The sequence below is a fragment of the Gadus morhua genome, chromosome 4 (assembly GCF_902167405.1).
Source record: "Gadus morhua chromosome 4, gadMor3.0, whole genome shotgun sequence".
NCBI classification, from domain to species: Eukaryota; Metazoa; Chordata; class Actinopteri; order Gadiformes; family Gadidae; genus Gadus; species Gadus morhua.
In genome coordinates, this window is record NC_044051.1 from 26,680,131 (window position 1) to 26,694,166 (window position 14,036).

The window sequence follows — 14,036 nt, forward strand, 5'->3', positions numbered from 1 at the left end:
GTGAAGTCTGTGGGGTGTAATTTGTAGATTTAAGTGCAGTTCTCGCACAGATATAGATAGCAACATGTCGTTGTGATTTTTGTCGATACGGTGTCCTCAACTGTGCTCAACATACTACACCCGTAATGTAGTGAAATTGTGTTAATGAATCTGATTGCAGGGTAGTCAAAACCGCAATCAGTTAACTTTTATCCGCTGTCCTGACGGACCCACGGAAACTTCCTTTGCCCTTTTGTTTCATATCCTGGCGGCGTCTCCCTTTCAGGTGTCTTTATTTATTTATTTCCGTTAAATTTACCTGGCACTTGGCCAGTTTTCGGAGGCTGAAGGAAAATAACAAAAGTGACTCTTCTTTTTCTCCTATTCCGTATGTGGCGGTTGGCTATATGGAAGTGACTGAACATAAATTGGGTGTCAGGCAACGAAGTTGCGAGACAACCTATTGTTTTTGTCAAGCTAAATGCTATGATTCTCCTGTTTTACTGAAAACCGACGCACAGCGCTGTAGTTCCGCTCCAGCGATATAGGAGGACGTTTATTTTTTAGGCATATTTAATGTATTTTCCAAAAAATAAACACTTGCCCGAACGGGAAACTACATGTCACATTTAAGTTGCCCGATCAGATAGTTAACCTGCCCCGGGCAAGCAGGTAACATTAATGTCGAGGCCTGATATTGGAAGAATAATATGGAAAAACGCTTTTCAAAGCCTACAAAACTATGCAGGGATTTCAGTACGTCAGTACTACTTGAAAAAAGGGAATATATGGAAAAAGAAATGATGTCAGAGGATACCTCTAGGTAATTCCTGTTACATGACAATGAAAATAAATAGATGCTAGCAGTAGGCTGAAGGGCTATAAGGGCTATATGACTTGAATGAATGAATTAGCATGTAAAGGAGGACACAGCTATATAGCTTATGCATTAGGACGCCAAATAACATGCTCAAAAGCTGATTTTGTGTGAGATTTAATGAATAAATTATGAATAAAAATGAATAAAGGACCTTCAAGGTCAACTGAATGTGATGTCAAACCATTCCAGTTTGACTGAAGGGTTGTCTGAGGCTTACGGCAGTGAGAATGTATTTAAAAGAATGTATTAAAATGGCGGCACAATAAGCGAGCCTACCTCAAAAGGTGCTACATCAGTGTTCTTATGTAAGGTGTCTTTGCATTTGTGAGATGCGTTATATCTATATGTATATAAACAGTGCTGTCAAGCGATTCAAATATTTAATCGCAATTAATCGTATTAATGTAATAGGTAACTCGCGATTAATCGTGATCAATCCCAACAATTTTTCTAATCTAAATATCCCTTGATTTCGTGCTGCTGGCCTTTTAGTGAGATCAGAGAGTGTTGAGAAGGGCAGTTGGAAGAGAGACCCGCAGTGAATTCAACCTGGTCCACTTCGGCATCGGGTCGGCCTACCGTAAGACTTCAATAGCCCAGGCCTTTATTTGTTTCAATCACTGAACTTTCGAACAAAACTCTTGCTCAGCAAAGATGGGAAATTCTATAACATTTATTATCTAAACCAGTATGAATATTCCTACCATACGCAGGCCTATACACGCACGCACGCACATGGACGTTAACGTTTCAGGGCTGTCGGGCTGATTGCTGCGGGATAACAATATTGCGTTTATAAAAGTTCCTTGCAGCGCCGTCCGGCAGCCTGAGCTGTGCGCCCGCAACCTCTCACTCAACAGATGCAACACTCACAAACTGTCAACGTCGCAACCAAGTCGATTTTGTCTAGAGGGAAGTAACTGAGCCGCCCCTCCCGAAGTTGTACAGCCCAGGTGGGCCTTGAAGTGCGATTGGTCAGAAAGACGTAACAGCTAATGACAACATTGAACTCGTGCAGGCTCTAACAGAGTGACGCAAAAACACACGCACACTTTTCAGGAGTTTTTCACCTGCTCTGTATCCTTGCTTGCCCCAACAAGTTTGTGCGGCGTGCTTGTTGTTTTTTTTCCCAGTGTAGCTAGATCCGGTATGGTGTTGTCGTTTTTCTAATGTGACTGACTAGTTGTTGCTAGACAGCCGGTGAAAAAACTACAACGTTTGCCTATCCAAAAGTGCGTCAATCGCGCGATAAAAAAATTAACACTGTTAAAATTGGTTTGCATTAACGCCGTTAATAACGCGTTAAACTGACAGCACTGATAAACATATATATACTTTGTTTAATTGTTTGTTATGTCCAAACTTTTCATCTTTTTATAAAGATAATTATTAGGCCTTAAGGTCCAAGGGGGTTCATGGAGTTTTCTGACCACAGCTCCCATGAAGGCGAGATGGCTTGCGAGGCAATGTTGGCGGCTGATTACAGGACCCGGGTTATGGCTCCTGTAATCAGGAACCATGCTGTGCTTCAGGTTCCCCCCGTGCTTCAAATCAAATGCACCGCCTCCAAGAAAGCAGACAAATTGAAGGTACCACCTTGCCAAATCTGGTTGTGTTTTCTGCCTGCATACACTTATGTGATCTATGATCCCAAAAACCTTGTGGTTTTGTTGAAATGTTATCAGGAAATAATTAAATTAATGTAAGTACGGCTAACAAACGCTGTGAACTATAGAATAAAACCCTCAGTTTTCAGAAGCAACAGTAAAATGTCTTTATGCATAAACCCAATTCAGAAAATGGTTTGGAAAACGTACGGTATCTTTGGAAAATGGCAACGCTCTCTATTAACAAAAACACCTTCTTAAATCTAGTCGTTTATGCAGTTTATTCACCTTTCACCCTGCCTCCCCCACCCCCCTCATCCTCCATCTGTCTGGTGGATCAAAGGCCGCTGTCCAGCCCCCCTCCCCTACGAACGTCTGCACCCCGGCAGGAGTGGCGAAGATGCTGATCAAAGACGGCGACAGAGTCCAATCCAGAGACCTGCGGGAAGGTCGTGGTGGCCGGGGTCATTTTCCTTTTTCCTATCCCTCTCTGTATGTCAGCTCTGTCAGTTGCCATGGTGCCAATATACAGTGGCCGTATTTTTAGACCACCAAGCTTGTCGCTGGCCTAAGTCAGGTCGTGACACAGTGGTATTTTGCACACTGTAGTCTGAAACTAGTCTGTGCATACAGAAACACACACCCACACACTCTATGAAAACAGCTTCATTATGGCACTTTCAGAGCCCAGCCCCGATATCATTCTCCAGGTATGTCCTTGTGATTTCTAGTTGATAACATCCTCATCCTCTCCCTGGTCGTAGTCATGTCCTGTGACAGCATCGTGGGTCTGAGGAGCAGACAGCTGAAGGAGGCCCTATTCATGAAGAAGGTCCGTGGCGACGTGACAGAAGAGAGGGCCAACCGCCTGAGATGGTGATAGTACTGATTGGTCTCTTCAATGCAAGACATGGCCCAGTGTGTTACATTTACATTTACATTTAGGGCATTTAGCAGACGCTTTTATACAAAGCTAAGTACATTTGTCAGAAGAGTGTGAAACAATATATCGCTGTCGGTACAGTAAGGATGTTCATAGAACAACGTGCCAAGAACTATCGCTAGGTCAACCCATTCCCCGTATACAATAAAGATAGCTAGGATAAGAAGCTACACAATGCTAAGTACTATAACTAAGTACCACGAACAATAAGTGCGGACATTTAAGGCCAGGATGTACAACATACAGTGAGTAGGAGGGGTGGGAGGGGGTGGCTATTCAGAGTCTAGGTGAACTCTAGACTCTGCATTGTTGTTCTTATTAATGTTGTGCTTACTTTTGGTAACATTTATTGAGTGCACCGAGTAAGGCGTAACCTAGAAAACCTGGCAATATTTTTCTGTTCTGTAGGCAACAGCATCTGGGCAAAACCCCTGTATCTGAGAAGAGCAGGGGGCAGATACTAGAGGAGAGAGAGATCACTGTTCATCAATATACGGTAAGATTTATCCTTCAGGGTGAAAGTTATTTATGAATAGACAGTATAACAAATATCTCTTCAAAGTAAAGGTTGTTAATGAGAATACAGTAGGATTCTTCTTTCAAGGTTAAAGTAATTTCTGAACATACAGAATATTTTTTATCCTTTAGCTAAAATATAAATTCTTTAGATTAGATTTGACATCTTTATTGTCCACACACTAGAGTCTTTTTTAGTTGGCTTCACAGACATGCATACTGTACACAGTAAACGTATGAAAAAGATATTCAGGAATGTACACTCATATTTGTTCCTTCACTGTAAACAATCGTGCGACCACTGACACCTCATTTCTTTATGCGTCCGTGTTGGGGAGAATACAGCTTTGACAACAAGATGGGTGTTTTTCCAAATGACATCCAAACATCAAAGCTGACCCCTTGTGTACAACCTTATTCTAGGGAGTTGATCCATGGGTTGTAACAGATGTTAGGTTTCCACTACTTTCATTTCTTTCACAATGTGGCTCATCCACAGTGGCTGAACCATCAAGGCCGCCTTCAAGGGTCGATTTACTTTTACTGCAATTTGAAGTGTAGAATTGTGAGTGACCGTGTGTTTGTGTGTATGTAAGCATTTCAAATATTACTTTGTTTCTAATTGTACTATCATGGAGCTAGCGGTTGCTCACTTCCTGTTTCTCCGGCATGCAGATACAGTGGGACTCTGGGCACCAGGAAGAGAATGTGTTTGTGTGGGGGCGGCCCAGATTGTCCACCAAGAGGGTCTTGCGAGACGTCCGCCAGGTGAGGAAACATGGACACTTTGTAGTCAAGCCAAGATAAGACTCATCTACCTTTTATAGCCCCATTTCACAGAAGGAGTCTCAAAGGGCTTCACAGGCCCTTCACACAACCTCAATGGGCCTTATTTATCTGGCGGCCTACTTCGTTAAAAATGCTACAAAGTAACCGGACGGCATTTTGTCTTCTTTTCTAATGGAAATAAACAGTTTTTCGTCACCAACACATGAGGTAGCAAAGTAAAGCTAAATGCTTTTTTCAGTGGTATCTATTGTAAAGTAAATATTATTCCACAAATTATATAGAAAGTTAAACATATATAAAGGTATACATAACATAATGTCTACCCACTCTCCCAATGACAGGCTCAATGTGTTAAACTGGCGATCTGAGCCCATATTCCTGGTACTCATGTTCCTTTCTTCTTGCTGTTCGAGAGCACATCACCAAATCACTTTTGAGGGAAGATGAAACGTTAAAGTAACCCATCCATAGCGTGATGAAGCGTACTAGCTTAGTGTAAACCTCCACATAGTACCTCCTGCACCGTCTAGCAGTGGCTTGCATGCTTTGCGCCTGGTTAAACAGCTTGTCCTCTGTTGCAATGTGCTTGCTACACGCCACCTAGGTGACTTCTCTTGGCTCCTCCAAACAGGACGCAGGATGGTGATGTTGGATAATTGTAAGGTTTGGTGATACTGATAATGGTACATGGCCTGGTGATCCATGTTGCAATATAGGTGATTTACCCGAGTGTGAATAGCCTTGTTGTAGTCAGGGTTGTGGGACTGTGTTCGAATGCCGATATCTGCAGTCCATACACTGATTGGGTATTTTTGAGCAGCCTTGAGCTTCATGACTCGACAGCAATAGCAAAGTCCACCTAAACCTTGTGATGACCTCCGTATTTTGGCCACCGTTGATGTTGAGTACCAAAACATTTTTGACACTGCCCCTTAGATATGTGTAGAATATATTTCTTGGCGTGGCTGTCCCATCCCCCAGGCGGGATTGAACTCGCGATTAGGCGGGTGTTGATTCCACTCTCTTAGGAAGCTACGAGGGGTGGTAGAAGGCAGTCTACAGGGACTTCCACACACTCATATATAATAAATCAACGAGTATTTGTGATGTTCTCATTTCTCAATATCAACACTCAAACACAGGCTGTGGTGGGGGCCCCGTGCTTCACATTCTACTGCGGCCCCGAGCTGCTGGTCAGCCTCCGGGCTCTGAGACTCTTCCAGCAGGCCGCACGCAAGGTACACACACACCCACCCACACACACACACACACACACACACACACACACACACACACACACACACACACACACACACACACACACACACACACACACACACACACACACACACACATTAATCATGCAGAGTATATATGTGAATATATAGTTCATCATGTCCAGCTCCATATGCCAGTCTTATGCATTTTGTTCCCCTAACTATGAACTGAACTCACTCAAATCACACAGTTATAGAGATACCTTGTTATATAGTTTGTGTGTCTGTGTATTGGGTTTCAATATATGTATCTAAACTGCTAGTTAAGTGCAGTCTAAAGTTAAAAAAAGCATTGAGGTTTAAGCAGTACTGTAAAGCCGGCCACACACGGGCGCCGAAGCTCCGCGGTGCGCATTTCACACGCGTCAATTGCCACCCCTAGCACCAACAAGAAGCGCTGCAGCACCGTTGTGATATGTTTTGAAAGTATAGGCTACAATAACGTTATACAAGTTGTTTTATGACTGCATATATGGCCCTGATGCCCATGATCCTCTGTTTGTGCTTACAATAATAGTCACATTAATTCATAGATACCGTATGTACTGTCGGGCACTTTGTTTATGGTTTAGTCACTTTACACACTTTATTTACTTTCATTGCTCATTCTTTTTGCATTGTGGAATAATTAATCTAGTGCATGAACAATCTCAATATGTATAGGACCTTGTATCTAGCCGGGATGTACCAAACTGCTTTAAAAAAGCGCTTTTTCTGGGGCGGCGACGCTAGGGAACAGAACAGTGGCGTGAAGGATAGTGGGGCGGCGCGAAATAAAGCAGGTGTTCTTTTTGACGCACCGCTTTGGCGCCGGTGTGTGTTGGGCTTCAGTGCATGGATTCTATTCCATTTAACAACTTTAAGGCATTCTTTTAGCATTCCACCGCTGGGTGGGATCCTTCTACGCTAAACTAAGCTATACCAACTAACGTATCTCAGATGGCCGGATCACCTGTTGTGTGTAAAACAAAATACAACAAAAGGAAAACGTGATACAAAAATGCAATATAGTTGAAGCATGCATTTTGAACATTGCGAGCATTGGCCCCACTGGGAATCAAATCCATACGAATGTCTTTTGGATTTGGCTGTTGGAACATCATCTCACAGACCCCCTTGTTCTTGGGGTTTGAAATTATGTCCAAATTATGGAGTACCTTTTTGCCCTTTTCCTTAGGTTGATTATCAAATTATTAATTATTATTATCAAATTATTATTATTAGGGGTCAGTGGTAGCCTAGTAGGCCTAGTGTTAGAATAATGTATACTTTGAATATTGGTGAATGTTTCTACCAGGTCGTAGAAATGGTTCTGTCCAGTAGATTCAATAAATAATCCAGTAATTTAACATTTTATCCGTGACCAAGTAACATCACAAATTACTTACGACTAACAAATTGTCCACAGGGCTGGTTATGGAGCTTTAAAGGAAAGTAGACAAAGCCTTTGAGGACGTGTAGAATCTATTAGAATCTGTGGATTGAAGCTTTATTGGTGCAGCGCCATCATATGCACACTTTTAGAGGCGGACCTCTGCCTTTGTCTGCGAAAGTAACGCAAAAGTAGTGTAATAAGTAATATTACGAGGTACCAGATTCATAGTCATACTGTAACTGATCGTATTACTTTAAAATTAAAGCAAACAGTAGTGAATAATATGTTACATTTTGAAGTTACTTCCCCACCACTGCGACCCTGTAGCTGAAGAACATCTTTCCTTCCTGGCGCTTGCATTCAGGTTGTGATCCGATGCCGCATGAACCACCGGCTGGCTTGTCTCAGGAAAACGAAGAAGCCATCACGCAAAAACCAAGAACACGGTTTTTATTTTCTTGTTCATTAATTTATCCTCATATTATTATTTTTTTCGTTTACGGATTTCCCAGAATCTTGGGATTCATGATATGCTTCCCCTTCCACCTTCTTGCGCTGCCAGGAGTACCGAATCTTGTCCTATTTTTATTTTTATTCCTTCAGGTTCGTTTCGAGTTCAGTCAGTCCTGATGGGGTTTGCCTCTGCGTAACGACAGTTGGGCTCTTTTACACTGTTTGTGTTTTTTTTTGTTTACAGTGTGTGCCTCTGCGTAGTGACAGTGGGGCTCTTTACAGTGTTTGTGTTTTGTTTAAAGCGCGTCATCTGAAACATTAGCGGCGCTATTTATGCAAGGGAGGCCGCGTTAATGTAGACCCATTATCTCACAATTTATCACAGTAAACATACCACTTGGCTCGCATTACTTATTGTCTGTAAATATGTCCTTAATATGTCTCTTTATTTTGTATTTTTTCCAATTTTAAGTAAAGGGAAATAAGAAAGCGGAAGGTCTGATCTTGCCAGACAAAATATTTCCGTTGTCCTTTCCTGTTTGTGTCAACATGGCCGGCCATCTGGTGGGTAACAACACTCAGCTCTACTAACATTAAATTATAAAAATATCCCAAAATGATTTATAATATATTTTTATGAGAGTAGCAGTTGACAGCGGTATATTGTTTAGCCGGAAGCTTACTGCCTCAACATTTGGATGTTGCCTTCCTACACTGTCGCTTTTTGGCTAGACAGATATGGTCCCCGCCTCTTGCCCTTGATTGGATATTGGGGACAAGGCTTCAACAGTTGAGTAGAGGATGTGTCACTCAAGACCACTTAGGACTCTTCTCACACTAATATTTAACAGCATATAACATGATTTTAATTAAATTGAAATTGTATCTCGTGCTGCTTTAATAAATAAATTAACTGATAAATGAATGACCTATTCTAAAACATGACCCTCAAGATTAAGGACTGAGCTCTGTCCTGCATACTGAAAAGAGGGAGATTTCTACCCAGCCATGAGGTATAATTACTGATGATGTGCTATTAGCACTCCCGATGTATAAAAAAAAAGAAAGAAAAAGTATATATAATATATGCACAGCCTAATGATAGAGCTGTCTCTGCTGTTTTAGTAGAAAGAGTGGGTTCCCATGCAAAGAGCCGTCTCTGTCGTTATAGTCTAGTAGAAAGAGGGGGTCCCCTTGCATCCGATGGATTCTGAATGAAACCTGTTTGATTGCAACGCTGCAAACATTAATATTTGGATTTTCCAATCATAAAACATTTCAGAATGTGTTTTTCCTTGTAGTAATATTTGGCTGGAGCTTTAAAGATAAAGTCAGGAGAATGAAGCATTAGGGCCTGGCGTACCCCAAAATGAAGCAATACGACCTGGCGTACCCCAAAATTAAGCATTAAGGCCTAGCGTACCACAAAATAATGCATTAAAGCTAGTGTACCACAAAATGAAGCATTAAGGCCTAGCGTAGCACAAGATGAAAGATTAATGCCTAGCGTACCCCAAAATTAAGCATTAAGGCCTAGCGTACCCCAAAAGTACACATTAAGGCCTAGCGTATGCTTAATGAACCATTAAGGCCTAACGTAACACAAAATGAAGCATTGAGGCCTAGCGTACCCCACGATGATGATATGTGACTGTAAAAGTAAAAAAAATACAAAATAACAAATTTTACCGAATCATTTTCAGGATACAATTGGATTCAGATGGTTCTCTTGGGGATCCATCATGTACACCAAGTATATCACAAGTATTAAAACATTTACACCCATAGGGGTGACCGGGAATCATAACTTTCTAATGTCTTCAATTCCTCTTAACGTAAACCATCTAGAAGTCAGGAGGTCACTGGTATAAATCCTTAATTTAAGTAGCAACTGTCGAGTGGAAAAACATGTTGTGTAAGTTTCACACTGTGTGTGTGTGTGTGTATGGGTGGGTTTGCATGTGTGTGTGTGTGTGTGTGTGTGTGTGTGTGTGTGTGTGTGTGTGTGTGTGTGTGTGTGTGTGAAATGGGTTTTCTCTTCTTCTCAGTCCCTCAGCGATTTGACCACAGTGGCAGTGGCACTGGTTGACACCTCCATGGCAACGCATGTTCCTCTCTTCCAGCTTCAAGTAAGTGCGCACACATACACACACACGCCCAAACACACACACACACACACACACACACTGTACACACAAACACATATTCCACACATGCACCCCTTGGGCTCTGGTTTTACATGCAAGAAACCAGAAACACACACACATGAATGGAGAGTATATGATAGAAGGGCTGAGTTCCCCTGCACTGTGAGGTATAATGGTGCAGACTGATTAATGAGAGATCTTTTCTCATAGCTCAAAGGAAGAGGTTATACATATATTATATAAAATGTATACATGCATCAACTTTTTTCTTGCTCAAGGACCCTTCGACCAAAGGGGCAGAGGAAGAATCTCGCAACTCCCTAATGGCGCAATTCCACTGGAGGGTGCGGTTCGGTTCGTTTCGCAAAGGTGCGGCGCGGTTCGCGTTTCCACCGCCAAAAATGGGCGTGACCCGGACTGAGACGTACTGAGCCGTACTCGTTTCGCACTTGTCTCCAGTACTCCTCCGTTGGGGAACTGAGATACCTGAAAGGGTGCCGGCAAGTTCGAACTACACGTGCCCCCCATTGATTGGTCGACAGAATTGTCACTTCCGCGTGGCATGGGGATAAAAACAAACAAACAGTACACGTGAGGTATTATTCTGGACAATGGACATTTTGCGCAAAGCTTTAGCTTGGGCGAACAAGGAGGTGGAGACATTCCGAGACTGTTGCTGGACGACTTCTATGGTAGCTCTTGGTTTAATGTGTTGCGTTCCTCTTTTCCATTGTTTTTATTGAGCAGGCTACACTGTGTCGCGCGGCTATGATGTCACAATGTTTAGGTAGCTGCCGCGGCGATCGACATCCGGCCTACCAGGTACTGTCGGTGGTAGAAACACAACCTCGGAACTGAGCTGTGCTAAATTGCCCCCTCCCTACCAGACTGAGGCAAACCAAACCGAACCACACCCTCCGGTGGAAATGCGCCACAGGCCACGATTGCTCTTAATGTTTCTGCCGTGACGTAATGACAGTGATATGACTCAGGGTGAGGAGATGGATTGAATTTGGAGAAATTAATTTACAGCAGGGAGATGTATGGCCCAAACCAAATAATAATCTATGACCAAATTGAAATAATAATTTGAGACCAAACCACTATCTTCCTTCCAAAACTCCTGATGTAATGGTGTGTGTTTGTGTGTGTGTGTGTGTGTGTGTGTGTGTGTGTGTGTGTGTGTGTGTGTGTGTGTGTGTGTGTGTGTGTGTGTGTGTGTGTGTGTGTGTGTGTGTGCCCAGGTTCCCCATCACTTTAAGGTGATGGGCTACAGCCCCCCACTGTCCTGGGAGGCTTTCAACAGCTACGTCCCTGCGACTCTGACCAGGCCACTTCGTTCCGGAGCACTGGTAACTATGACGCCCACAACATGCGGCCAACACACAACACGCATGTTGGAGCCACTTTGGCTTTTGGTTGAGGCATATTATCCAGTACTACACCTCTTGCATTTGGCTATTTGAAAGTACTACTCTTGAACCGACTTTGCCAACAATGGTGCCATTTTGAGCAATTCTAGTTGCTGGTCTTGCATTTAGTTCTGGTTGGCATTTTGTCTTACATTTTGTCGTAACTTTTATGTTCTGTCACTAATTCTGCATTCATCCATCATCCATCTTCCATCCATCCATCCATCCATCCATCCATCCATCCATCCATCCATGCATCAACCCATCCATCAATCAATCTATCAATCCATCCATCCATCCACCTATCCATCCATACACCCATCCATCCATCCATCCATCCACCCATCCATCCATTCATCCATCCATTCACCCACCCATCAATCCACCTATCCATCATGCCATTCCTTGCCTCCTAACTGCTCCGATCGCCCCCTCCAGGATAAGCTGTTACCAGAGTTGCTGAAAGCCCAGCAGGCTACTGGCTCAGTGAGGAGGGAGGGTCCAGGAGAGGCGGAGGACCAAGAAGAGGAGCTCAGGGGGGGGGGGGGACCGGGTTGCAGAGGCAATCCTTCAGCCAGGCCCTGCTCAACCCACACGGATATTTGTATGTTTTTATCCATCCATCAAAAGAGTACCAAGCAACACCATCTAAAAAAAACACTTCCACGAAAAAAGCTTTCTGATAATAAATTGGAGCATATGTTCTTACCATAGATACAGTATAATACATTATATCGTAATATATTGGGTAGATTGAGTGTCACAGTGTCAGGGTGGTCAGTGCTGCTGCCTTTCAGTGACTAGGTACTGGGTTCGAACCACGGGAGGGGGGTTCTTTCTGTTTGGAGTTTGTTTGCTCTCCTGGTGATCACGTGGGTTACCTCCCACACCACGAAACATGACAGTCCACGTTCCTGACCTGCGCCTAACCCAGGACAGGGCACTACGACTTGAGCTGGTTCAGCACTGTGAGCCAGGCAGCTGACTGGTCCTAGCTCCTAGTGTAGCCAAATGCAGAGAAGGTCATTCCTCCATTGGTATTCATAAAGTATATCACGTGTCTATCGCTCTGCCTTTAGAACCCTGCGCCAGATCGGCAGATCTACAAACCCATCCCTCAATATCTGGAGACCAGCGCAGAGCTCCACCTCTGTCCTCTGCCCAGGTACCCTGCATCCAGAAACTGGAGAAGGCACAAACATCATTATCCACAGAACAGTCTTAGAAGAAGAACTCCAAAAAAAAGAAAATAAGAAGTAGTCAGAGCTACTATTTTAAGTGTAATTCCGGCGAAAATTTAACCCAGGGTATTTTTTCGTCATGAAAACCCATAAAATAAGCCCTCCGGGCCATTTTTTTCGTTGATAAACGAGTACAGAGCTTGCCTTAAGTTGCCCGGAGCAATGCAACAGCCCAAATGGCTTCCATGTTATTGGCTAGGGGCAGAGGGAACGCTTTCAAATCTGCGTTTTTTAACCACTAATATTGCTCAAAATAGCACCAAACCTCTGCAGTAGCATGATTAGGGTCCCTTCACATATAAAAAAAGCATCAACAACTTAGTTAGCGTACCGGGAGCTTATTGCTGTTTTCCAAGTCTGTGCCTTAGGTCCATGTTTCCAGGGAGTCCACACAAGTCGATTACCGGCTACCGTAAATAATATAATAGAGGCGCCAACAAATGTAACTTAAAAATCTCCCCTCTTGATTCTCGGCTGTTCTAAATTTGTTGGCGCCTATTATTTACGGTAGCCGGTAATCGACTTGTGTGGACTTCCTGGAAACATTGACCTACCGACCGGTAAGCACAGACTTGGATAACAGTCTTTTTTAATAAAACCCCGGTCCACCCCGATTTTGAAGAGTTCGCTGTGCCTCTAACCCAGTGGTTCTCAACCTTTTTCGAGCAAACGCCCCCCGGACCTTACCCTGATCCTCTGGAGCCCCCCTCCCCCCTCCCAATAAAAATAAATAAGTAAACTAACGACCCCACTTACCAGACATGGGGGACTCGAGTCACATGACGATTTGCGACTCGAGTCAGACTCGAGTCGCAAATTGGAGGACTTGAGACTTGCTTGATTAACACTGATAAAAGACTTGACTTGACTTTGACTTGGTCTTCATGACTTGAGACTTGACTTAGACTTGAGACAGATGACTCGAAAGGACTTTTTTAAAGTTAGATTAAAGGTTGGATATGGGATTTGCGATACGCAAGCAGATTTTGAAAACACACAACTCAAATGGTCCTACCCCCTCTCCTTCAACGCTGACTCTGACTCCACCCATTCCAAGTACATGGACGCGCAATCACGCACGAGCGCAAACACAGATGCGCGAGAGTGAGCCAGGCTAGCTAGGTTGGAGTTTAGGGTTGTCTTCTAGTGCTAGGTCCAAATGTGGATTAGCTAGTTAGCTAGCTCCAGTAGCTACCGCAGGATAACAACAAACAGAAGCTTGCTCTGGGTCACTAGCGTTGAGTACGTGCACGTGCACGAAGGGGTCACTCGTGGGGAGCGGGGGAGGGGGAGTGCAGTATGACCGTTTGATTGACGTACTTACTGTCCAATGCCACTCGGTGGTTCTGAAAATCATTGGCTGGAGATTTTCGAGCCCTTCCCGTTCCACAGATGATTGACTCGTTTAATTTTCATC

The 14,036-nt window shown here is 43.5% G+C and overlaps 1 protein-coding gene across 1 annotated transcript in view; it reads left to right on the forward strand.

Moving 5' to 3' along the window:
- cfap221 (cilia and flagella associated protein 221) overlaps window positions 1-14,036 on the forward strand; it is a 65,533-nt gene that overhangs the window by 15,654 nt on the left and 35,843 nt on the right. Inside the window, exons 9-21 of the mRNA XM_030353555.1 lie at window positions 2,295-2,448; window positions 2,810-2,915; window positions 3,231-3,342; window positions 3,818-3,905; window positions 4,601-4,693; window positions 5,857-5,952; window positions 7,731-7,812; window positions 8,292-8,383; window positions 9,868-9,948; window positions 11,211-11,318; window positions 11,817-11,982; window positions 12,318-12,346; window positions 12,458-12,543. Coding sequence (XP_030209415.1) covers window positions 2,295-2,448; window positions 2,810-2,915; window positions 3,231-3,342; window positions 3,818-3,905; window positions 4,601-4,693; window positions 5,857-5,952; window positions 7,731-7,812; window positions 8,292-8,383; window positions 9,868-9,948; window positions 11,211-11,318; window positions 11,817-11,982; window positions 12,318-12,346; window positions 12,458-12,543 — 1,293 coding nt within the window. The remainder of the gene's footprint in view (window positions 1-2,294; window positions 2,449-2,809; window positions 2,916-3,230; window positions 3,343-3,817; window positions 3,906-4,600; window positions 4,694-5,856; window positions 5,953-7,730; window positions 7,813-8,291; window positions 8,384-9,867; window positions 9,949-11,210; window positions 11,319-11,816; window positions 11,983-12,317; window positions 12,347-12,457; window positions 12,544-14,036) is intronic.